At 34.3% G+C, this 26,987-nt stretch overlaps 1 protein-coding gene across 28 annotated transcripts in view; it reads right to left on the bottom strand.

Moving 5' to 3' along the window:
• The window catches only part of LOC120417323 (voltage-dependent calcium channel type A subunit alpha-1), a 203,129-nt gene that overhangs the window by 81,442 nt on the left and 94,700 nt on the right, over positions 1 to 26,987 (bottom strand). For 19 of the 28 annotated variants that reach the window (XR_008212561.1, XR_008212563.1, XR_005605447.2 and 16 more), the window contains 10 exons: positions 23,791 to 23,895; positions 23,546 to 23,569; positions 18,406 to 18,818; positions 17,684 to 18,339; positions 17,318 to 17,620; positions 16,988 to 17,248; positions 16,785 to 16,928; positions 8,263 to 8,464; positions 8,033 to 8,197; positions 2,463 to 2,573 (listed from right to left, as the gene is read on the bottom strand). Coding sequence is in view for 24 of the 28 variants with exons in the window: in XM_052710697.1 (XP_052566657.1) it covers positions 2,463 to 2,573; positions 8,033 to 8,197; positions 8,263 to 8,464; positions 16,785 to 16,928; positions 16,988 to 17,248; positions 17,318 to 17,620; positions 17,684 to 18,339; positions 18,406 to 18,818; positions 23,546 to 23,569; positions 23,791 to 23,895 (2,384 nt within the window). In the remaining 4 variants the exon portion in view is untranslated. The remainder of the gene's footprint in view (positions 1 to 2,462; positions 2,574 to 8,032; positions 8,198 to 8,262; positions 8,465 to 16,784; positions 16,929 to 16,987; positions 17,249 to 17,317; positions 17,621 to 17,683; positions 18,340 to 18,405; positions 18,819 to 23,545; positions 23,570 to 23,790; positions 23,896 to 26,987) is intronic. The other 9 variants (XM_052710693.1, XM_052710701.1, XM_052710691.1 and 6 more) reach the window with 2 other exon arrangements.

Here is a 26,987-nt window from a genome sequence, read left to right as displayed (position 1 = left end):
GATGTACAATATCCTGAAGAAAACTTAACGTCAACTATGATTTTCTTTATTTATTTATATGAAGAATTTGGATACGTTAAAAGCAAATGATCGAGTTCCCTCTGTATTATATATTGACAAAATTTTACATTTTCCATGCAAATGTGATGATATTAAATGTGTGTTAAAATGTATAAATACAATTAGACTAACTTATATAACTAACTACAACTTACAACTAGTTCTACCATGAAAAGGGAGAAGATTTAATTCAGTCGATACTTTGGATAATTGCGATCTTTTTTATTAAGAATGTTAAAGTTTAATCTTTAAATCTTTAAATCTTTAAATCTTTAAATCTTTAAATCTTTAAATCTTTAAATCTTTAAATCTTTAAATCTTTAAATCTTTAAATCTTTAAATCTTTAAATCTTTAAATCTTTAAATCTTTAAATCTTTAAATCTTTAAATCTTTAAATCTTTAAATCTTTAAATCTTTAAATCTTTAAATCTTTAAATCTTTAAATCTTTAAATCTTTAAATCTTTAAATCTTTAAATCTTTAATTCTTTAAATCTTTAAATTTTTAAATCTTTAAATCTTTAAATCTTTAAATCTTTAAATCTTTAAATCTTTAAATCTTTAAATCTTTAAATCTTTAAATCTTTAAATCTTTAAATCTTTAAATCTTTAAATCTTTAAATCTTTAAATCTTTAAATCTTTAAATCTTTAAATCTTTAAATCTTTAAATCTTTAAATCTTTAAATCTTTAAATCTTTAAATCTTTAAATCTTTAAATCTTTAAATCTTTAAATCTTTAAATCTTTAAATCTTTAAATCTTTAAATCTTTAAATCTTTAAATCTTTAAATCTTTAAATCTTTAAATCTTTAAATCTTTAAATCTTTAAATCTTTAAATCTTTAAATCTTTAAATCTTTAAATCTTTAAATCTTTAAATCTTTAAATCTTTAAATCTTTAAATCTTTAAATCTTTAAATCTTTAAATCTTTAAATCTTTAAATCTTTAAATCTTTAAATCTTTAAATCTTTAAATCTTTAAATCTTTAAATCTTTAAATCTTTAAATCTTTAAATCTTTAAATCTTTAAATCTTTAAATCTTTAAATCTTTAAATCTTTAAATCTTTAAATCTTTAAATCTTTAAATCTTTAAATCTTTAAATCTTTAAATCTTTAAATCTTTAAATCTTTAAATCTTTAAATCTTTAAATCTTTAAATCTTTAAATCTTTAAATCTTTAAATCTTTAAATCTTTAAATCTTTAAATCTTTAAATCTTTAAATCTTTAAATCTTTAAATCTTTAAATCTTTAAATCTTTAAATCTTTAAATCTTTAAATCTTTAAATCTTTAAATCTTTAAATCTTTAAATCTTTAAATCTTTAAATCTTTAAATCTTTAAATCTTTAAATCTTTAAATCTTTAAATCTTTAAATCTTTAAATCTTTAAATCTTTAAATCTTTAAATCTTTAAATCTTTAAATCTTTAAATCTTTAAATCTTTAAATCTTTAAATCTTTAAATCTTTAAATCTTTAAATCTTTAAATCTTTAAATCTTTAAATCTTTAAATCTTTAAATCTTTAAATCTTTAAATCTTTAAATCTTTAAATCTTTAAATCTTTAAATCTTTAAATCTTTAAATCTTTAAATCTTTAAATCTTTAAATCTTTAAATCTTTAAATCTTTAAATCTTTAAATCTTTAAATCTTTAAATCTTTAAATCTTTAAATCTTTAAATCTTTAAATCTTTAAATCTTTAAATCTTTAAATCTTTAAATCTTTAAATCTTTAAATCTTTAAATCTTTAAATCTTTAAATCTTTAAATCTTTAAATCTTTAAATCTTTAAATCTTTCAATCTGTTTTTTTTTTAAATTTTCAAAGTTGATCTTGTGCAATTTCTGCTAGAAATTATCCAGAAGTATCACTGACTACTACAGTTGTGAATGTATGGTGATGAAAGGGGCAAGAATTTAAATCTACTTTATCTGTGATATCTACAATACTGTTCGATTGTCGTCGTTCATTGTCAGTAAAGAATAAGTAATCAACTAGAAAATTATTCAACAAACTGAAATTCCAACAATTTTCAAAAATATTAAAAATATAAATGAAACTAAAATAATTTAGTTTTATCACGCCTCAGTCAATCGATGAATGTTCAGATATTTTCTTCGTTGATGTTTAGTAATTTTATTTTGGTCAAAGAGCATGCTTTTTTTTATTTTACTGGTATTTCTATTTAATTTTTTTGTTATATTTACTGAGAAAAAAATCAACTAAAAAAAATATCAAAAAAACAAACAGGAAAAAAGTCAACACAAAAAATACTGGAATCAATCCTCAATTAAAACTAATGCTTACACACTAGCAAACCAAAAACGTACTTGTGCACGGTGTGTTTTCATCACGCCGAATCATTTGCTTTTAGTTTTTCTTTCTTTCGCAGTTTGTTATACCCACCTTGACGCCAAATCCTATTATTTTGAGTATCGTTTCAACACTAAACATCCCGGTAAATCCCATGTTGAGATATTTCAACGATTTCTCAAACTCTTTTCCTTGATTGTGATACTGTGGTCGCCGAAAAAAGTGGGTGAGGGGGGAGGTCGTGTTTGATGGTGCGTTCGTTTGATTTAGGTTTGATTGGTGACCGATGAAAGAGCATTATCAGGGAACAAAAATTGAAAAAAATAGTGGGGTTCAAAAAAGTTGGAATAATTTGTATGAAAAAATAATCAAATTTTGAAACCAATCCATGAAAAGTCGTTGAGCACCGGGGATCAATGATGATGTTGATGATTTATGTGTGTTTTGTTTACGTTTGAAAAGTTGGGTTTTGTTTTGTTTTTTCGGCGAAGAACGTGGTGAGAATGACAAAAAGCAGCAAATAAAACAATTCAAAGTCAAACATTAGTTCATATGAAGAGAGGCTAAACACACGAGGGGAGGGCGGGTTTGAGTTTCAGAAGAAGTTATGAAGAATTTAACGGGCGGGTGGGTGTCTCGTCTAAAGAAAGGGTTGGAGTCAAGGGAGATCGAGCGGAGCTTTCCATGGCATATCCGATGGGCACAAGTGTGTGTGTGTGAGTGTAAGTGTGTTTCACGCGTCTAACGAGAGTCAAATCGTGTAGTGGTGTGAGTGTGTGTGTGTCTGTATGTGTATTTGTTTGTGGTGTTGGGATGCTTCAGATCCATGACTTCATTCTTCAATCAATCAAGCAGATTTCCACTATGAAACGTTTTTTTTTCGGTGAGTCAAACCAAACTTTCTTCACTCGTTGTCGAACAGACTCTCACGCAGGTGATACAAAACTCAAAACCTTCCGGGACCAAAACTGAACGCAAACGCTATGAAACTTGGTGAGATGAGGCACGTAACACAAAATGATGCATGAAGTTACGAATATTACGGGGGTTGCAAAGTGTTTGGCACTTGACAGTTTTTGGGCAATCCTGGACATGCAAATCAAACTGATAGTTTTGAGTGGTGCAAACACAGAAAAAAAATTGAACAACTCAAGTTTTTCCCATGCCTTCAGACAAAAAAAGAAACAGAAAAGAACCAATTGTGGGCATGCCGAATAAGATTTGAAACCAATAATTGGGTGCAGTGTCATGCGTTTTCATACGAATCTGCGGCTTTCTTTGCGATATCAAAACAACTGGACAATACACAGCTCGGCGTAGTAGTATCATGCCAATAAGGAAAGACAGCTTGCGGAATCACACTGAATGGAGGGGGGACTGTTGAACATATTACATTCAATGTGACTCTTATTTGAAGGGAATGAGGGAAGGGAGCATTCGGAAAGTATCCACTTTGATCCACAGTTTTGAAAAACATTTTTTTTTTTCATTTTGTTTGCTGAAAATTTAAAAGACATCAGTGCAAATGCAAACCTAGCTGAATTATTACAAGCCGAATTAGCAAATTTAGATCAAAGTGAAACTTTTTCTGAGATATGATACATGCATAAAAGTGAATCAACATAAAATTATGCTTAAAAGTTACGTACAAACACAAACATTCTTCGGAAACATTATAATTGCAAAACCCTCGATATTGAACTATTGTATTAATTTCCAACTGTCAATCAATTCTTGGGATGTACAATTATTTAATTTTTTCTTCAAATCACTACTATTCAAAGACCAAAGGATCAAGGCAGAATATCGGACCATGCAAGTTTTTTTTTGCAGGAGAAATATCGAAGAAATTCAAAATATCATCAACAGATGGCGCTTCTCCTAATTTTCTTGGTTTTTATGACAATTTGCAACGTCAACGCAGGATGATTTAATATTTCAGAAAAAATTCAAATTATTTATATCGAAAAGATCAGAAAATTTACAAATATTTCAATTTATTTATTTATTTAACATTGATTAAGTAAGACTAAGAAAAGCTTGTTTTCCTCGATTCGAATTCTTTGTGAGTCTGTATCTCAAGTCCAACTTTCAAAGCAACGATGCCAGATTATTTCATGGGAGATCTACAAATAGATCTACAAGGTTTAAGTGATGGATTACTCAGACAGAAAAAAATGGGTATAAAAAACGATATGGGTATCAATTTTCGAAAATACTCAAATTTTTTACAAAACTACAGATTTTTGGAAAAAATCAGATTTTTTTTTACGATATGGATATTAAATGTACGTATTTTTTTACATATATTTCGAATGTATTAACAACATCTTTTGAAACTACTAAAATAAATCACAAAACTACGTATTTTCGAATAAAAAAAACCTCAAAATTTCAGTTTTTTCAGTATGGGTATCACATGATTGGGATTTTTTTAAACATTTCGAATACATTATCATTTTTTTTTGAAAATACTCAAGATTTTCACGAAACTACATATTTTCGAAAATAAACACATACCATTTCAGGTTTTTGTTGCAATATGGATATCAAACGATCGGGTTTTTTTCAAACATTTCGAAGGTATAACACATTTTTTTGAAAATACTTAATTTTTTCACAAAACATCGTATTTTCGAAAACATGGTCAAAATTTCAGTTTTTCACAAGATGGGTATCAAATTATCGAGATATTTAAAAAAAAATCGAAAGCTATAGCTTTTTTTTTTAAATTACTCAAATTTTACAAAACTACTAAAAACTCAAAATTTCAAAGTTTATTAAATTCGAAATGTTTGAAAATTTCAGATCATATGTTACCCAACTGAAATTTTGAATTTTTTTTCGAAAATACGTAGTTTTGTGAACATTTAGGGTATTTTCAAAAAATGTTGTTATTAGATTTGAAATGTTTGAAAAATTTCGATCTTTCATACGCATGTTGTGAAAATTTGAAATGTTGAGTATTTATTTTCGAAAATACATAGTTTCGTTGAATTTTTTGAGTATTATTAAAAAATGTTGTTATTACATTACAAATGTATGAAAAAGTTCCGATCATTTGATACCCATATTGCAAAACAAAAATAAAATTTTGAGTGTTTTTTCGAATATACAAAGTTTTGTGAAAATGTTGAGTAATTTCACAATATGTTGTTATTACATTCAAAATGCATGAAAAAAATCCTAATCCTTTGATACCAATATTGCAAAAAAAAAAACTGAAATTTTGAGTATTTTTTCGAAAAAACGTAGTTTTGTCAAAATTTTCAGTATTTGAAAAAAAAATAATGACATTCGAAATGTATGACCAAAACACGAACATTCAAACCCCATATTGCAATAAAAAATATTTTGAGGTTTTTGTAGAGTAAAAATTTTTTATGAAAAATACGTTTTTTTTTTAGAATTCTGAGTACGCCTTCAAATCGGGTGTCCAATTACACATAAAAGTTCCTTTGACACCAAATTTGTATCTCCTCACCGTTTCAGGCTGCAAATTATTGAAAAACACCTCTTTTTTCGCATGTTCATAAATGAAAGGGGTCGTACCGCCCCACCGTCACGAGTCATCAAAAAACGGACCTCAGATTCGTTATCAGGGACAAAAATTACCCCTCAGGACATAGTTTCATGCAAATCGAAGAGGGGTCGGGACAACTTTTCCCGATTTCGTGTACCCGAATATATTTTTAAAAAATATTAAATCTTTTTCATGTAACTATTTCCCTTGAAAATTCCTAATCTTGATCTATAACTATGCCAAAGACACCAAATCTATCAAAAAATAAAAACTGTGCTACATAATTACATACATTTACATACTTACTTTTCGATAAAAGTGCTGAAAATTTATACTTTTCAATGCTAAAATGGGTGCTGAAAAGTTGAACTTTTCATTCTTGTTTTGGTTTTTTCAACAAATAGACAATTGCATTAAAATTAAATTCATAAGGTGTTTTCGGAATCGAAAAAAAAAATTGTATGGAAATTGTTGCAAAACTTGATTTTGAAAAAATCATTTTTTGCAACTTTTTGCACAAACTACTATTTTGTCTGTTGAAGCATAAAAATCAGACGCGCGACCATCATAAATCACTGTTTTCATAAACTTTTTTGTAAAAATCTGATAAATCGCGAAGAATGCAAGCAAGCATGAACATTACAATTTCAATTGCTGACTGTTCTCTCACTAATAAGAATATTCTAAAAAAAACTTCATTTTTGGCGGCGCTGTATAAAAATTTCAGAAGAATTAAAAATATAAAAAATCGTGCTTAAAAATAAATATTAACGCAGGAAAATGCATTTCGATTGATTTCAATTCATTGCAAGTATATTTCTATTTAAATTTAGTTTAAATTTATTTAAGTTTCTGATTTTTTTTTTTAATTTAAAGTTGATGTGACAAAACCAAAAATCCACACCATTACACAACAAAACATACAAATATATCATAATTTTTATAATTTCTGAAAAGACTTTATTAAAAAAAATCTCAAATTGAGATTTACATTATATTTTAAAGTTTCTTAATAAAAAAATCAATTTTTCAACCACCATCTCAAATATTTATCAACCATCTTTAAAAGAGAAATTTTGGGAAAAGGGTGACCTCAAATAAAAAAAAATGGTAAAGGTTTTTCAGGATAATTTGGCGACTTACATATTTCATTTTTATGAATATGAACATTTCTTCCAGCAATCCAAAATTATCTACACAAATATTTTTATAGACCATTCCTTTTACCAAAAAGGCTTTTTGTTTGTTCACTTTTGCTGAAACTCATACAAAATTTAAACAAATGAGTTTAGAAGAAAGTTTCCCTAAACAATCAACAAACATTCGTAGACCAAGTTCAAATTACTTGATTACGTTATCTGGAGATAGACCTTATTGATGTGAATAATATGCATGGTTGATTTTCTGCCTAGTCCTTTCCTTACAAACGGGTTAACAATTACATACATCGAAAGCCACAAAACAAACTAGTATGCATGCTGGAAGCAACAAATAATTAAAAAAAATGTACAGAAATAAAATGTCATGCTTTTCAAAAACCATAAATGACACGTCATTGGACGAATAATGTAAAAAATAAAGATAAAACAAAAAAGTTCAAACATTCCAAAATATCAATCTTTCATGCGAAACAAAACAAAAGAGAACATTCATTCCGACAATCACAAACGGAAAAGACGAAACATTCGTGTAATCTTGCACAACCAAAGTTGTAAAACAACTCAAAACAAAATAAACAATAAAAATCTCGTTCACAGAATACGATATTCTGCCGAATCTGCTTCGATGTCTGGTAGCTGTTGCGATATTTACAGCGCATATTTTTTCGATGGACAGTGTCTTTGGTTGTTGGTTTTTTGAAGGGGGGTAGGGAGGTCAAGGGGTACAACTTCGAATTGTCGATGTGAGTTTCTTTTTTTTTTTGTTGTTGTTGGGGAATCCTAGCTAGACAGGGCTTAAATTTTTCGATTCGATTTGAATTTGCATCGGAGCTCAACGTTGTTTGAATTCCGATGCAACATCCTTCAATATCTACGGCCTATCTGAAGTGGGGCAGGAGAGTATGGGGAAGTTTGTTTTTTAAGAGTGAAAGATTGCGTTATGGAAACTGGGGATGGGGCTTGGAGTCCACAGTACGTACCTTCATCATCAGCAGTAACGTATTGAACACGATCAACATCATTATAAAATACTCGAACGGCGTGGAGACGACGATGCGCCAGACTTTGTATTTAAAACTATTCCGCTTGTTTGGCATATAACGTTCTAACGGTCTAGCACCTATCGTAAAATCTATGCACGATTTCTAGAAAGAGGGACAAAATGTGGTTACATTGAACGAATCCTCAAACGGTTTCACATTTCCCAAACCTGATTTTTATCTATCTCTCCGTCCTGCAGCTCAGCTTCACCTTGCTCTTGAAATGTAATGATAATCAAGGCCACGAATATGTTAACGAAGAAGAATGGAAACACTATGAAGTATACTATGTAGAATATGGACATTTCTATTCGAAAATTTTGGATTGGACCCTTGTCTTCGTAGGTGGCGGCCATCGAGTTTTGTAGAACTCTGAAAGATGAAAAATAGAGGATAAATTAAAGAGAAGAAATAAATGCAAATATCTCTAGTTAGTAAACAAAATGTCGTTAGAGTCAACACGGGAGCGGTCGTGGCTGAATGGTTACGATGTTCGCTTTATAAGCGAATGGTTCTGGGTTCGATACCCATCTGCTCCCAACGAGAAAGTTCTGGACTCATTGAATTTGGAATTAATGAAAAAACATTAAGCTCACGGCGGGGTTTGATCCCCTGTCCTTAGGATTGTCAAGCAAAATTGCTTTCCACATAACCGTGGAGCATTGGTAGCTTGAGGAGAAATTAGACTGGTATAGTTGAATCCAAGAATCGGACAAAGAATTGAATGCAAGCTGAACATCAGAACTCAAACAAGATTGCATGCAAGATTGCAAGCGCACTTGAAATTGAATTTAAAAAAATACCTCGCTATAAATAGCCTGGGCGACTGATAGAATTCATCCAATAAGAGATGAGAAGAATTGAAATTTCCCATTAGAAATGAGAACACACGAAGAATTCGAACAACAATGCAAACGGTCGTTACCACTCGCCTAGGGTGGCTCCTCAGACCATTCACCTTTCCAAAAAACCGTCCAACTCCAAGCGAAACTTACTTGAGGATACCGTGGAGATTTTCCCTTAATACTCTGAAAAAAGTGGAGCATCAACACTTCCCGTCTTCCAAATCCCTTTCCTTGTCCCTGGTGCGCGGTGGAGATGGGAGCGGCCGGCAATGGACGGCTGCCATGGTGGTGAGAATCTGGTTCAGGTGGAATTGGTTCTATTCCCAATTATCGATTCCTAGGCAACTTGGGCTTAGACAATCATCACATCACATGGCGAAAATCCAGTCTGCAATCCGCTAAAATCACCGTTTCCTAGCGAAGCGAAGCGAAGCGAAGCGAAGCGAAAATGTCGTTAGAGTCAACACGATCGCAAAGATCTTTTTTTTTCTCTCTGAACAATGAAATTTTGTATTATTTTCAGTAAAGAGAATTCAAAGGACGTGCCGATGATCAAAAAATTTTTGAAGATAATATGTAATTCGTAAAGTGAACAAAATTCGATTGAAAAACTGAAATAAAAACAATTGAGATTGCCCGAAAAAGAAGCAATTAGTTGAAAACTCTCTTTCTCGATACAGAAATATGTTTAAAAAAGAATTAATCTTCGAAAATATGTGTAAAATTTTTGCTTTGAAAATCCTAAATATAGTTTTTAGTTCCCTTCTATCAATTTAATTGCACTCATTTTTGAATAAAAAGAAGAAATATTTTGGGAAAAATCGTGTAAGAATATTAATTTCTTCATATTCTATAAAAGCTAAGCTATTGAAACAATCAAAAGGACAAACAAAATGTTTTTTTTTTCTAATTGAATATTCGCTTTTACTTTTTAAATGATTAGATTGTTAGAGAACCTTTTTGGGATGGGATGGTTACGGTGTGATCGCATTGGAAGCGAATAGTCCTGGGTTCGATATCCGTCTGCTCCAAACAAAAAAAGGCAAGGAAATAACAATTCTTTTAAACTCGGAATATGATCGAAAAATAAAGGTCACTTGAGTAGAGGTTCGACCCCCCGTCCTCTGGAGGCAAAACAGTTAACCAGTAGGCCATCGTGGCTGGAGGAGCCAATATTGGAATGAGACATAATGCGTTACGGTCCGAAAATAATCTCGCATCAAAATCAAGAAATTTTAAAAATTATATATGTAAGACGAAAAATTAAGGAAATTAATAGATTATAAAAAATGCAAACAAGATATACAAAAAATAATTCAAGAAATCAAAAAAATCAAATAAATCCCAATTTCCATCAAACTAAAAATTATCACGACATTACTTTCAAGAAACTCATAAATTCAACAAATTCAATAGTGAAAAAAATAAAAATAATCAAGAAATAGACAAAAAAATGATATAAAGAAATTTAAAAAATATATGAAACTATAGGGTTGCATACTAGGGTGGGTACGTTTTTCAAAAAGTTCTCGGATCAAGTTTTAGTATGGTTCCCCTTGTTGGGCATGCCCATAGGGACTTTCATGCCAAATATCAGCTCATTTGGTTGTAAACTGGCTGCGCGCATCAGGGTTAAAGTTTACATGGGAATTACTATGGGAAATTGGAACTTTCTGTTCAAACGCTCCTACAGGTCTGGGAAAATCACGTGCCAACTTCTGGTATGGTCAGGCCTATGGGGAATGGTCTGGAGAACACTTTTCCCGAAGAGAGCATATGGATTCGTTGTCCCTAGACCTGGCGCATCGGCAAACAATCCGATGTCTCCGGAATCAACGGTTTTCCCTCAAAAAGCATCAAATTTTCCTTAGCATGCTATGAAAGCTTGATGAACACCGCGACGCCATACATCAGACAGCTACCACGTGGTTGAAATATTTGCAAAAAATACAAATTTGTTAGGCAAAGATTTTGAATTCGACTAAATAATATCAGGATTACTCGAAATGATAATTTTCTAGTTAAAAGAAGGTTTGCAATTAAATATTCCAGCCGTTTCTCGCCCACGTGGTAGCTGTCTGACATATGGCGTCGCAGTGTTCATCAAGTTTTCATAGCATGCCAAGGAAAATTTGATGCTTTTTGAGGGAAAACCGTTGATTCCGGAGACATCGGATTGTTTGCCGATGCGCCAGGTCTAGGGACAACGAATCCATATGCTCTCTTCGGGAAAAGTGTTCTCCAGACCATTCCCCATAGGCCTGACCATACCAGAAGTTGGCACGTGATTTTCCCAGACCTGTAGGAGCGTTTGAACAGAAAGTTCCAATTTCCCATAGTAATTCCCATGTAAACTTTAACCCTGATGCGCGCAGCCAGTTTACAACCAAATGAGCTGATATTTGGCATGAAAGTCCCTATGGGCATGCCCAACAAGGGGAACCATACTAAAACTTGATCCGAGAACTTTTTGAAAAACGTACCCACCCTATTGCATACATGTAGAAAATTTCAAAATTTCATATTAGGGTAATTCTCCGCCAACTCACACAGCAGTTGCCCCGACCCCTCTTCGATTTGCGTGAAATTTTGTCCTAAGGGGTAACTTTTGTCCCTGATCACGAATCCGAGGTCCGTTTTTTGATATCTCGTGACGGAGGGGCGGTACGACCCCTTCCATTTTTGAACATGTGAAAAAGAGGTGTTTTTCAACAATTTGCAGCCTGAAACGGTGATGAGATAGAAATTTGGTGTCAAAGGGACTTTTGTGTAAAATCAGACGCCCGATTTGATGGCGTACTCAGAATTCCGAATAAACGTATTTTTCATCGATAAAAACACTAAAAAAGTTTTTAAAATTCTCCCATTTTTCGTTACTCGACTGTAAAAAATTTTGGAACATGTCATTTGATGGGAAATTTATTGTACTTTTCGAATCTACATTGTCCCAGAAGGGTCATTTTTTCATTAAGAACAACATTTTTCATTTTAAAATTTCGTGTTTTTTCTAACTTTGCAGGGTTATTTTTTAGAGTGTAACAATGCTGTACAAAGTTGTAGAGCAGACAATTACAAAAATTTTGATATATAGACATAAGGAGTTTGCTTATAAACATCACGAGTTATCGCGATTTTACGAAAAAAAGTTTTGAAAAAGTTGGTCGTCATCGATCATGGCCATTCATGGTCACCCGCGACAGACATGGACGACGAAACAAAGAGAAACGCAAAAAGTAACTTTTTCAAAACTTTTTTTCGTAAAATCGCGATAACTCGTGATGTTTATAAGCAAACTCCTTATGTCTTTATATCAAAATTTTTGTAATTGTCTGCTCTACAACTTTGTAGAACATTGTTACACTCTAAAAAATAACCCTGCAAAGTTAGAAAAAACACGAAATTTTAAAATGAAAAATTTTGTTCTTAATGAAAAAATGACCCTTCTGGGACAATGTAGATTCGAAAAGTACATTAAATTTCCCATAAAATGACACGTTCCAAAAATTTTTACAGTCGAGTATCGGAAAATTGGAGAATTTATAAAACTTTTTTAGTGTTTTTTTCGATGAAAAATACGTTTATTCGGAATTCTGAGTACGCCATCAAATCGGGCGTCTAATTTTACATAAAAGTCCCTTTGACACCAAATTTCTATCTCATCACCGTTTCAGGCTGCAAATTGTTGAAAAACACCTCTTTTTTCGCATGTTCAAAAATAGAAGGGGTCGTACCGGCCCTCCGTCACGAGATATCAAAAAATGGACCTCGGATTTGTGATCAGGGACAAAAGTTACCCCTTAGGACAAAGTTTCACGCAAATCGAAGAGGGGTCGGGGCAACTTTTCCCGATTTCGTGTGAGTTGGTAGAGAATTACCCATTATAGAAAATTTATTAAATCCACTCAAAACATGAATTCCAAACACTACAAAAAGTTTCTTAAAGATATTTCATGATAAAAGTGAGTAACTGACGATTTATACTTTAAATTTTGCCATGCGCAAAGTAGAGCAACGAGTTGATTTACGGGTGCCACGGTATCCCGAAATTCGATGGACAAAATTGGCTGAAATTAGGGTAACATAACCCGTGTGCATGACGAAGCTCGATTAAAAAAAATAGTTTTTTTTATTGAAAAATACAAAAATAAATTACCGGCGGTGTTTTACAAGAAAAACATTCAGCGATGGAATAATCATCATAAAAAAAATCTTTGGACGTTATCAAGAGAAAAAATCCGAAGTGATCATGGCTCTCCTCTCTCGCGCACGAAAGATCGTTAAAACGATTCTAAAAAAATCATCATCTTGAACCATCGGTGAACCACGCTAGTGTTCAAACATGTATGTAACCCTTTAAAAAAATTCAGGAGTTCACAAAATTCAAGAAATGCAAATATCCAGCAAATTAATGATTTTTTTTACTTGATATTTGAAAAAATCTAAAAATTTACAAAATTTTAGGATGTTAAAAAAATCTAGGAATTTAATAAATTCAAGCAATTCAAGGCATCCAAGAAATAGATAAAAATATAAGATTTTTAAGAACACATAAACTCCTTCAATTAAATTGAGATTGATTCATACATTTCTGCAACTCAAACTCATACTCCGGACCCAATGACAACCCTTATAACAGGATAGTAAAGAAATGAATTTTAACAAAATTAAAATCTGAAAAAATAATTTATACCCTAATAATGTCACCCCGGTTTACGTGTATGATACAAATGATACTTTCCCATAATTTCACTGCCAGTTAGCGTTTTGCCTTCCTCACGTTACCGAGGAAAGGCTATAAAATCACTCGAAAAATGAACTTCTCAATTAGACCTCCTAGACCCACCTTCATGTATACCTATCGACTTCAAATCAAATTCTGAGCAAATGTCTGTGTGTGTGGTGGGATGTTGATCAAAAAATTGTCACTCGATTATCTCGACATTGGCTAAACCGATTTTGTCTGCTTTGACGTCATTCGATCCGTCTAAAGGTCCCATAAGTCGCTATTAAAAATTATGCAGTTCAGTTAAGTACTTAAAAAGTTATGCTAAAAAACGATTTTAGCAAAAGTCCGGAAGATTGTAAAAAGGGTGTTTTTTGTAAGAAAACCCGTCATGCTATACATTTTCAGAAAGATATTTGAATGACCTTTCAAACGCGTCCAAGACATTGAAGATCTGACTATCCTATCAAAAGTTATAAGCACATAAGTGTTATTTATATGCTTTTTGGAGGCCGGATCTCAGATATGTTGATGAAAACGTTGTCCGGATCTCTCATGTGACCTATCGTTGGATAGGTACCGTAAACCGGGGTGACTTTGATAGGATTTCAATTTGTTTTTGGAATATTTTCCAACAGGTAAGGGTTTTCTCAAGATTATTATTTTTAAAACATGTACTGGGGTAGGCCACACAAAGTCTATGCACTATTTTGGAAAAAAAAGTTTTTTCAATAGTGTTCAGAAAAATAGTTACGTAAAAAATTCTTAGTTTAAATTCCGGGGTGACTTTGATAGTCATAGTTTTTCTTGTTAAAATCATATTTAAGATGTTCAAACTTTATTTATACGTAAAATGTACCATCACTAATGGGTCTCGTGGCGCAGGGGTAGCGGCTTCGGCTGCCGATCCCGATGATGCTATGAGACGCGGGTTCGATTCCCGCCTTATCCACTGAGCTTCTATCGGATGGTGAAGTAAAACGTCGGTCCCGGTTTCTCCTGTCTCGTCAGAGGCGCTGGAGCAGAAATCCCACGTTAGAGGAAGGCCATGCCCCGGGGGGCGTAGTGCCAATAGTTTCGTTTTCGTACCATCACTAAAGTAGCTGATATAGTTTTCAAGATAAAAAATCAATGTTAATATTTAGTTAACTAAGTTTATAAGCTTTTTATCAAAATACTAATAAATTTTACATAAAATTGTTGAAAAGTAGGAATTTTGCCTGAAATTTGTTAAAACTAGTTTTGTTTATAAAATTATCGATTTATATTGCATTTTAAACTGATTACAAAGCACGAATCACAAGTTTTCACATTTTACATGAAATTGGTTCAACTGAAATTGCCTATTAATTTGGAGATTTTTTTTAATTGTCTTTCAAGGACACATAATTTTTATTATTGACAAACTTATTTAACATTTTCCTAGTGGAAAATTGTCCAAAGAACCCGAAAATGCATTCCGTTTTCCGATTCAAAATCATGTTCATTGAGAAAATCATTACACTTTGAGAAGTTTTAAATAATGACTTTCATTAACATTTTCTTAATTATAGTTAACTAACTTTTTAAACATTTCAAAATGTTATGCAAAGTTCTTCTTGAGGTACTTTGAACACTTCTCTACCACGGTCAGTATGATTCTGAACCATTCCGTACGTATTTTAATTGTACTCTTCATTTTGCAGAAAAATCGCAAACCTATCAAAGTCACCCCAGCTATCAAAGTCACCCCGTTTTACGGTATTCAAAAGAGCTTTCCAATGCGTCCATAACATTGAAGATCTGACAACCCTATCAAAAGTTATAAGCACTTATTAAGTGTTTACGCACTTGTTGCATTTTGGATAGCACCCTTTAAATGTGAGGAAGGCGCCAACCACCTAAGGGTGGATTAAGTAACGTTTATTGAGTTGAAAGCATACAAAGAAACTGATATTAGACTCGATTATCCGAAGCCTCGATTATCCGATGTTTCGATTATCCGAAGTTCGATTATCCAAAGGTTCCGAATCGAATCGGATAATCGAATCATGACAAAAATAAAATTGTTTTTTTCCGTTTAATTTATTTTATTTTAAACATTAAATTCGAGTTCTGCCACCCAAATTTTGTCAAATTTAAATTTTTGATTTCCTTTAAAATTGAAAGATGAACTTTTGCCTTCCGCACCCTAATGAGGAAAGGCTATAAAATCACTCGAAAAATGAACTTCGAAATTTGACCTCCTAGGTATTCGAAAAACCTTTCCAACTAGTCCAAAACGTTGAAGATCTGACAATTCTATCAAAAGTTTAAAGCACTTAACTGCCGTTCTACGCATAATTGTCCCATGTCATTTTTTGACGATTTTGACTTTTTATCATTTTTGAGCTCAGTTTTACGTATACTTTAAGCAAAACACATAAAATCTAGTGCTTTGTTCAGAAAATCATTGAAAACAACACCAAGTCTGTTTGTCCCATCGTTGAACTTCTACGCATAATTTTCCCGCCAAGTATTTTCTGTCACGAAATCATGAGTTTTACGTAGCATTTTATCTTGTTCACCAGTTTACCTGCAAGAGGATTACAAATAAGGGTAATATAATGTTAACCGGGGTGAGTAGGGACATATATGGCGAATAGAGACCCACGGGACAATTATGCGTAGAAACACAGAAATCGATCGAAAAATTTCAATCGCGTTTTTATCAGTTGCCCTTTTTTGAACATGGGATAATTATGCGTAGAACGGCAGTTAAGTGTTTTAAAGATTGTTGAGGCTGAATCTCAGATATGTTGATGAAAGGTTGTCTGGATGTATCATGCGACCCATTGTTTTCACTTTATGAATGTCAAAAAGGCACCAACCACCTAAAGATGGATTAAGTAACGTTTTTTAAGACGTTTCACCGCCATTTTGGCCGCCATCATACTTGAGCTCACCCATCACAAATAAAACATCGAAAAAAATATTTTTTTCCGTGATTCGATTATCTGAAGATTCGATTATTCAAAGTGAAATTTCCCCGAGGCCTTCATATAATCGAGTCTGGACTGTATTGATAAAGGATGATCTACGAGCTTTTTGTAAAAAGTTTACTTCAAGATTAGAAACTCCCCTCAGCGAAATGAACGATACTTACTGAGGCCACCCTTCGCCGGTTTGCACGGCGAACAGTGTCAACATGGCCGTGGCCACGTTGTCGTAGTGGAAGCTTTGCGTTTTCCACTCTCGTGTCTCGCGCCGGGGCAGCTGGTCGGGCCCGTCGTACACAAAGAACGAACCCCTAAAAAGTATTTAGAGTTAGAAAGTGTTTTACTTAAGTGTCGATGTCGAAGTTCTTACTTGCACTCCTCGCTCGTGTGCTTGCTGTCGTCGGTGCAGTAGAAGAACTTGCCGTTGAACAGCTGCACCGCGATGACCGCGAAGATGAACTGAAACAGAATGTACACGATCAGGATGTTGATGACGTTCTTGAGCGAGTTGACGACGCAGTCGAAGACCGCCTTCAGCTTCGGCACTCGCTTGATGGTTTTCAGCGGTCGCAGCACGCGCAGCACCCGCAGCGACTTGATCGTGGACAGGTTCTGGCCAGCACTGCTGCCACTGTATTGAGAGAACGAAAAAAGTGTTATTGATGTTGATCACCGGACGCGGATTCGAGGCCCCACTTACGTCATATCGAACCCGAAGCTGACGGCCGCGCAGATGACCACGACGGCGTCCATGATGTTCCAGAACTCGCGCAGGTAGCTGCCCGGGTGCAGAATCACGCCCAAATCGACGATCTTGAGCAGCATCTCGATGGTGAACACGCCCGTGAAGGCGTAATCGAAAAAGTTGAGGATCTTGTTCCGCGGCGAGTCCTCCTCGACCGGATCCTCGGCGGCGAGTGCGATCGACGACAGCGAGATGACGACCATGATGAAGAAGTCAAAGTACCGCAGGTTCACCACCCAATGGGCGCCGCAACGGATTCTGGAAGTAGGGAGAGATGGTAGAGAGTTAATTCGCGAGACAGTTTGTTTGTATGGAACTTACGGATTCGTCGGCGACAGCACGAACATCGACGAGTACGGCAGCATGGGCTTCGGCCCGTCTGGAATGTCGTCCTCGTCGTCCTCCTTGTCCTCGCCGGGTTTCTTTTTCGCCTTGCTTCCGTTCCCCCGGGTTGGCGAAGGCGACTCGACCTCAACCCGGGGCGGCGACCCATCCGTCTGGAGATGCAACGCCTCCATTTCCTTGTCCAGCTCCATCTGCTGCTTTTCCTTGTTCTCCTCGAGCTGCTCCTCCTCGGCGGCAGTCAGCTCTTGTGCGTTGGCCAAATTGTCCACGGCGATAGCCAAGAACACGTTCAGCAGTGTGTAGTTGCCAAACAGGACCAGAATGATAAAGTACAGCGAGTAGATCATGCCCTTTTTGTGGCCACCCTGTGACTCGATGCCCTGGTACATGACCTCGTTCCAATCCTCACCGGTTAGGATCTGAAACACGGTGAGCAGTGCGATCGGGAACGTGTTGAAGTTGGTCGGTGGCGTTCCGTCCGGCAGGTTGAACTGTCCCCCAAACAGCTGCATTCCGAGCAGTGCGAAGATCAGGATGAACAGAAAGAGCAGGAACAGCAGAGAAATGATAGACCGCATCGAGTTGAGTAACGATATCACCAGATTCCGCAAGGACGACCAGTATTTTGTAACCTACAAAAGAAAAAAAAAGAGAATAATTAGACCTTAGACCTTCAAACCACAAACCCCCAAACTCACCTTAAATATCCTAAGCAATCTTAAAGCTCTCAGCACGGACAGCCCAAAGGAGCCGCCCTTGACCTCGGACCACACCACCTCGAAGATGGACCCGCTGATGACGACGCAGTCGAACCGGTTAAAGGACGACTCGAAGTAGATGCGCGGCCCCAGCGCGTACATCTTGATCCACATCTCCATCATGAACAGCCCGAGGAACACGTACTCGGCGTAGTACAGGAACTGCGTCAGCCAGCTCGGCTGGCCGTAGTGCTCGACGGCGACGCACACCGTGTTGAAGAAGACGAGCACGATCACGAACCAGTAGAACCACTGCGTCTTGACCGTGTGCCGGATCCAGAACCGGAAGCGCTTCTCCGCCCGCCAGAAGCCCTTGCACTTGCCCTGGGTTTTCACCTTGGACTTGAGGTAACCTGGAGGCGTGTGGAAGGGGACAGAAGTGGCATTAGAAATTTTGATAAACGCAAATTTTAAGTTTCGAAGCCAAGCGATAAGGGGTTATAAAGAGGAAGCATTCTGGAAGTTAGCGGTTAATTGTGTTGGAATAGAAATCTAAGTGTTGATAAAGAGTTTAAAAAATAAAGCTGCTTTTATACGTTGCCACGATCTCGGTCGAGGTAAATTGCGCTTCTACTTAGCTTCTACTTATACAAAAATATACAACCTGATCCCTTCGTTATTTTGAGGAACTTATTACAAGACCTTTTTCACTGTCGATAGATCGTATTGTTATAATGCGTGTTTCTCAAAAAATCTTGAAAATGTATTTATTAGTGAAATTCCAAATATTCGTTATTAAAAACTCTATACAAATTGTACAGATTTGTTATCTTTACTGCATGAAGTTTTGCCCCTAGTGCAGATTTGAAATGATCAATTTTTTGTTTGATTTATATAACACATTCTGCCGGGACGCTAAGAATTTTGGAGGATTCTTTTTTAGGTTTTTAGGCATTAACTTGGCAGTTCAAAATGGAATACCCAAAAAATACCTCAAAGATTTAAACTTCAAAAGGCTGTATCTCAGCAGTCCGATCAAGAAAGTCAAATTGCAGTAAATTTTCTCAGCTTTTCCTTCACAAAGTATTTCTAAATAGCAGATAACTAAACATATTTTTTAAATCACCTTGCTTATAGTTTTAAACGGTTTAAATAGCAAATACGATTTTATAGATAAACACGATTTTTGAAAATTTGTTTGACAATATTTTTTATCGTGTTTCTTTCCACAACATTTATTTCCTGAACCAGATGAAAATGCCTTTTTCAGTCCACTGAAACATAATAAAAAAAAATCATATTTTGTTAATTAAACATAAAATAAACAAAATGGGAATTAATTTTTTCGTGTACCCATTTTTTTAAATTCCGGTACTTTTAATAAAGTTTCATTCAAATAAAAAAACAAAATTAATATCCCTAAGAAAAGCGAGGTTCTAGAGGATCCCTCTGTTATGATAAATTTTAACTGAAAAAAAAAACTATCTGAGGATGTGATGAATATTTTGATATCTAGTCATCTTGCCTTTAAACACCATATTTAAAATAAAAACAAGCATTCTTTATACACATCCCATTTGAAATAAAGTCATATTAGCGAAGATATGGTGGATTGGCTATCTTCACGTTTTCATTATTTCTTTTAATAATTTTCAGCTTTTATCAAAGTGTAGCATTACATTTTCATGTTTTGTAGCTTTTTTAATCAGAATTATCTCCGACTTTCAAAGTTTTTAGCTAAATTGAATACTTCTGGGTAAAATACTGAAATTGGGACAGAAACCGTACTTTTTTGAACACACCAAACTTTAGTATTATGCTATATGGGTTTCAAATGTCACAAATCTGTTTACATAATTTCACTACATTAGAATTTTGACAAAAAACTGCATTTTTGAAAAAAATTATTTTCTTAAATATCGTTACCCACTACGCAAATTATAAATGTTTAACTATTTAATTTATATATATATATATATATATATATATATATATATATATATATATATATATATATATATATATATATATATATATATATATATATATATATATATATATATATATATATATATATATATATATATATATATATATATATATATATATATATATATATATATATATTAGGGTGGGTACGTTTTTCAAAAAGTTCTCGGATCAAGTTTTAGTATGGTTCCCCTTGTAGGGCATGCCCATAGGGACTTTCATGCCAAATATCAGCTCATTTGGTTGTAAACTGGCTGCGCGCATCAGGGTTAAAGTTTACATGGGAATTACTATGGGAAATTGGAACTTTTTGTTCAAACGCTCCTACAGGTCTGGGAAAATCACGCGCCAACTTCTGGTATGGTCAGGACTATGGGGAATGGTCTGGAGAACACTTTTCCCGAAGAGAGCATATGGATTCGTTGTCCCTAGAGCTGGCGCATCGGCAAACAATCCGATGTCTCCGGAATCAACGGTTTTCCCTAAAAAAGCATCAAATTTTCCTTAGCATGCTATGAAAGCTTGATGAACACCGCGACGCCATACGTCAGGCAGCTACCACGTGGGTGAGAAACGGCTGGAATATTTAATTGCAAACCTTCTTTTAAGTAGAAAATGATCATTTCGAGTAATCCTGATATTATTTAGTCGAATTCAAAATCTTTGCATAGCAAATTTGTATTTTTTTGCAAATATTTCAACCACGTGGTAGCTGTCTGACATATGGCGTCGCGGTGTGCATCATGGTTTCATAGCATGCTAAGGAAAATTTGATGCTTTTTCAGGGAAAACAGTTGATTCCGGAGACATCGGATTGTTTGCCGATGCGCCAGGTCTAGGGACAACGAATCCATATGCTCTCTTCGGGAAAAGTGTTCTCCAGACTATTCCCCGTAGGCCTGACCATACCAGAAGTTGGCGCGTGATTTTCCCAGACCTGTAGGAGCGTTTGAACAAAAAGTTCCAATTTCCCATAGTAATTCCCATGTAAACTTTAACCCTGATGCGCGCAGCCAGTTTACAACCAAATGAGCTGATATTTGGCATGAAAGTCCCTATGGGCATGCCCTACAAGGGGAACCATACTAAAACTTGATCCGAGAACTTTTTGAAAAACGTACCCACCCTAATATATATATATATATACTGCCCATAATTGAAAATTCGGCTATTATGCCAAATCAAGTATTCCGAGAAAAACGCGTTTTAGTGTTTGACACAAAATCTCCGTCAAGGTAATTTCCCATAAGAGTGGCATATTAGCCGTTTGGTTTTTCGCATCGGCAGCCAAGTCTAGACACTATTTCAGTAAAATTCAAGTTCCAGAAGATGCGTTGGAACGTCCTCTATCACCTGGTGCTAATATCTCGTTTTTGCCAAAAGTGGATATTAGCCGTTTTTTCAATGGTGGGCAGTATATATATATATATATATATATAATTGTTACAATCTATTACTTGTCATTGATTTATGGATGGATGTTTGCAAACATTGATTTTCAAAATACCCAAGTATTGACGAAAATGTTTTTTCTCCAAAAAATAAAAGTTAAGCGTTGCTTTACATCGGAATTTCAAGAAAATTCCAAATATTTTTCAACGATCCCAAACATGGTAAATATGATTATCAAATCACTTCAATAACTTTTCAAATTGTTTTCAGTTGATCATACATTACATACATTACGTTAGCGGTGGGCAAAAAAGAGTTTGTTTTGGGTTCCAGTAAAATTGTTGATTAAGAGACAGCCAAGACTTTTGGGTTTCAAGCGCATCTTCTAGTTTTTGTTTTTTTACAAATAATTTATAAAAGTCCAACAACAAAAACATAAACAATCACACCATCCTTAAAAATAGCATTTTTTCCAAAATTTTGAAAAAGGGCGAAAGAGCTGTTCAAAAGAGCCACTCTTATTAATGAGCGAACGAAAATGAGCGGCCCCTTAAAAAGGAGCGGTTTTGCCCACCTCCACATTACATAGAAATTTTTTTGCCCTTTGATTTTTCGAGCCGATTTTGAAGGGGAGGGGGGAAGGCCCTTCCATAAAATTTGAAAAAAAAATGCAACGGCCTGAATCAGTAAAAAAATTATTTTATTAGGTACATCCATTATCAGTGATTTTTAAAGCTTTTTGTTTTTATGATACAAATACGGGTAACTCTTAGTTAAATTGCTCTGACTTGTCGGTTTATGTGAAATTTTGTCCTTTATTCTTAATAAAAAATAAGCCTTATGGGCTATTACAGATTCAAATAGAACATTATATTTCCCTTCAAATAACAAGTTTCATTTTTTTTACAATTGTGTAATGAAAATTGGCAGAGTTTATAAAACTTTGTTTGTATTTTTGCGGTGAAAAATACGTTTTTTTTTTCGGAATTTTGAATACGCCAACAAATCGGCCGTCCTATTTTACATAAAAATCCCTTTGACACAAAATTTCCATCTCATCACCTTTTCAGGCGGCAAATTACAGTCCAGACTCGATTATGCGAAGTTTCGATTATGCGGAGTTTGATTATTTGAAGGTTTGTATGGCACTTCGGATAATCGAATCATAAAAAAAAGAATTTTCTTCGTATTTTTTTCTATTTTTTTACTTCAAACATCAAACTCGAGTTCTGCGATTTTTTTTCATTGGATTTAAAAATTCCAAATGACTAAGGGTTCAGTCTGGACTGTATTGAAGACATTTCTTTTTCGCATGTTCAAAAATGGAAGGAGTCGTACCGCCCCTCCGTATCAAAAAACGGATTCATGATCAGGGACAAAAGTTACCCCTTAGGACAAAGTTTCACGCAAATCGAAGAGGGATCGATGCAACTGTTGTGTGAGTTGGCTGAGAATTACCCAGTACTGTCTAGAGTAAGCTAGCCAAATATCCCTACGAATTGGATAGTTTACGTAAAGCGACTAACGTTTACTCGATTGAGGTTTTCAAGGGTTAAGCAACGGAGACTTGTTCTCGTTCGAAAGTACAATTTTGATTCTACTTGAAAAAAAAAACAAATTACAATTTTGAGCGAACAAGAAACTCCCTTTCAGGTTGTCAAGCTTAGGTAAGTAATCTACTGGAAGCGTATTGTACTGCGTAGAGCCTCAACTTTCTGCACGTGGGCAGCTTTTGGTTTCGCTCCAACTTAGTTTTTACCTTTCTTTCGCTTCGTAACGCTAACTGAGTGGCAAAAAGTCACGTAATCCGACGTTTTTTCGTTAGTGTGTAGTCAAACAAAAAGAAAGTGTTGTTATTTCGTTAGTCCAGAAATAAAAAAACGAAAAGAAGTAGAGTTAGAACCTAAAGTCTGACAGACATTACAACAAAGAGTGACAGTACTCCATCTGTGCGTGTGGTAGTTAGTGTTGTGTCCGAAGCTCGTAGACCCCGATATTACTCACCATCGTCACCGCAGTCCTCGTCGGCGTCGTCCTCCTCGGTGTCGGTAGACTTGGATTTGCCTAGATTTTTCAGCTTTTTCCGCTTGGCCGCCGCTCTCCTTCGGGCTGTTTCCAAAAAAAAAAAAGAGGGAAGGAAAAAAGCTTTTCAGTTTGTTTTCATTGATGTTTGCGCTTTACCCGTATGTATTTGTAAACTCCGACCAAGCCGCTGGCAGCACCAATACACAGCCCAGCGGGGGAAGCAAAACAAAACGTGGCGATAAGGGTAAACCATTCGCAGCTGGAAAATTGTTGTCAGGGATTTCCTGTGCTTCCTAGGGGTGGAGGGAAAATGACGTTCGGGAAAATGGAGGGGAAATGCTGAGTTCATCCGTTCGGCGGCATGAACACGCACACACATCGGGGTTCATTGTTTGTGGACGACAGACGCGCACACTCTGCCGCCGTCTCCGTCACGTTTGACATTCGGGATGGTGCCGGAAATGTATTGATGCCACCGGAGCGAACTTTCGATGCTGGTGTTGGTGGTGATTTCGCGAGACAGCGTAACGAAAAACGTCAAAATTGGTGGGGTTTGCACCAGTGAAAAGCGAGATTGTGATGCTTTCTTATGATCTGATGGAATTTATCAGCGATTGCAAACCCGATTCACACTTCGATGCCCCTGTACCCGTTTGTACTAATCTTGCTGGGATTCCTACCTAGTTAAGCACAAGGGAGCACAGAGGCATCGACTTGGTGTTGAGACAATTCAACTTGATTATCCATACTCCCAACATCTTTTTTAAAGTCACCATATTCCACCAAATAAGACAGTCATACCCCAGTATAGCACTACATATGAGCAATTCTCTACGAAATCGACCGATTTCGAGCATTTTTATTTTTTGTAATTTTTATTTGGGCCTTCTCTATGACCAAAAAATGCTATTTTGTGTTATTGGTTCACCCATACAAATCTACATACAATTTTTGCAATTGTCCATACAAAAATAGTACGTAAATATTCGAAAATCTGTACATTTTGATTGAATTTTCTGATCAATTTGGTGTCTTCGGCAAAATTGTAGGTATTGTTGAGGACTATTCTGTTAAAAAAGGTACAAGGAAAAAATGCCAGTTTTTTATTTAACTATTTTTATATTAATTTTAGTGATGAATTAAAGCAAAAAGGCGTTTTTGGAAAAAAATAATCGAAATTTCATGCAACAAACTTTTTTTGGCCATATTAAAAATAAATAAAAATGTATTTTGCAATCGAAACGTACTTTACAGATTCTTTTACATAGGGCCTCGTTTTAAATATAGTGACCATGAGTGACCATTTTTAAAACATATTTTTTAAAGGATATGATTTTTTTTGATAAAATTGTCTAAGAGACATTGAAGATTTGACTCTGATTGCTGAGATCCAAAGGCTTTAAGAAAAACAGGATAATTGAAGTTTTCTACGTATCACCTGAACAACCCTCCATTTTCTAATGTCGATAACTCAGCAACTAATGGTTTGATTTTCAATGTTAAAATATGAAACATTCGTGATATTTTTTTGGGAAGTTGAGTTTTTGTAAATCAAAGTTTATTTAAAATTCGACAAATTTTGTTTTCCGTGTACCTTTTTGTAAAATTCACTCAAAACTGTTTGAATGTTTACGTAACATTTTTGTAAGGACAGCTGCCAAAATTGAATAGAGACTTGTATGGGTGAGCCAATGACACAAAATAGCTTCTTTGGTAATAGAGAAGGCTCCATCAAAGTTTAAGCTAAATAAAAATATACAAACAAAATTCTTTCCGGTTTTGGTAGAGAATTGCTCATTTGGGGGATGAATAACCGGACGTGCTTAAGTCTCTGAAAGGTTTTATTCCCGGTTGGTCATTTGGCGACCATGTTTGTTTTTTAAAGAATATTGATTTTCTACGGGTATTTTGCAGAAGCATTACACATATCGTGAATATTTTTTCAAATCAGAAGACAAACACAATTTTCACAAAAAAAAACTTATTTTTCGTGTATAAGGCTGGTACAAATATTTTTAAAAGTTTTTGTCACCCCCCCCCCCCTTCAAAATTGGCCCGAAAAATCAGGGGGCAAAAAAAATATTTTTACAATAAACTTCAAAATTTCTATGAAAATTCAAGTGCAACCAGCTGAAATCAAATTAAAATACATTCTTCTGCGTTTAAAATCATTTTTAGAATGTTTGGGCTTATTAAAAAATCTTAAGATTTTTTGAAAATTTTCGATGCAAAATCTTTTTTTTTCGATACAATTTTTGTTTTTGTCAGATCTTAGATTTTTTGAAAACTAATGATTGCAAAACAACTGAACTAGTGTAAAATGCCTTTTAAAACACTTTTTTCATTTAAATGTGAAGACTATGGCTTGTTATTTAAATTTTTATATTTTTTTATTTTTTTGCCCCCCCCCCCTTGACCTCGGCCAGGGCCGAGGGACAAAAACTTTTTTAAATATTTGCATCAGCCTAAAAATGATAAATATAAAGATCAAATGAAAATATAACTACTGATCATTTGAAACCTTTATTACAAAAACATTAAACTTGAGTTTCATTTAGAAAATACGAAGTATTATAAATATTCGAATCAACCCAAAACTACGGATTTTCGTGAAAAATACTTACTGAATACCACTGAAAAATATCATGTTTTTTAAGGTGTGGAAAGAATTCTTTTAAATACTCTAATATAAAAAACTACGTATTAAAAAAAATAAACAAAACATAAAAAAATTTATATTGTTTTTACAAAGGAGTTGAATGATTAAGAATTGCTCAACGACAAAAAAAAACGAAAAAACTTGAAAAAAATATTACAAAAACATTGAATTCGGGGATTTTTCTTCAAATATTTCAAATATCAGTGTCAAATGAACACGAGTAGAGTTCTTTTAAAATACGCGATCCCATACTACAATACCAACAAATTTGAGTATTTTACGAAAAAGTGTGAATCTGTGAAAATGTCAAGTAATTAAAAAAATCAATCCAATGTGATTCAAGTTATATAAGTCTCTTTTAAATAATATTTGCCTTCCTCACCTTACTGAGGAAAGGCTTTAAAATCACTCGGAAAATGAACTTCTTAATTCGACCTCGTAGACCCACCTTCATGTATACCTATCGACTCAGAATCAAATTCTGAACAAATGTCTGTGCGTGTGTCTGGATGTGAGT

The sequence above is a fragment of the Culex pipiens genome, chromosome 3 (genome assembly GCF_016801865.2).
Source record: "Culex pipiens pallens isolate TS chromosome 3, TS_CPP_V2, whole genome shotgun sequence".
NCBI classification, from domain to species: domain Eukaryota; kingdom Metazoa; phylum Arthropoda; class Insecta; order Diptera; family Culicidae; genus Culex; species Culex pipiens.
Note: the sequence above shows the minus strand (reverse complement) of the source record. Positions and strands in the feature narration are given on the sequence as shown.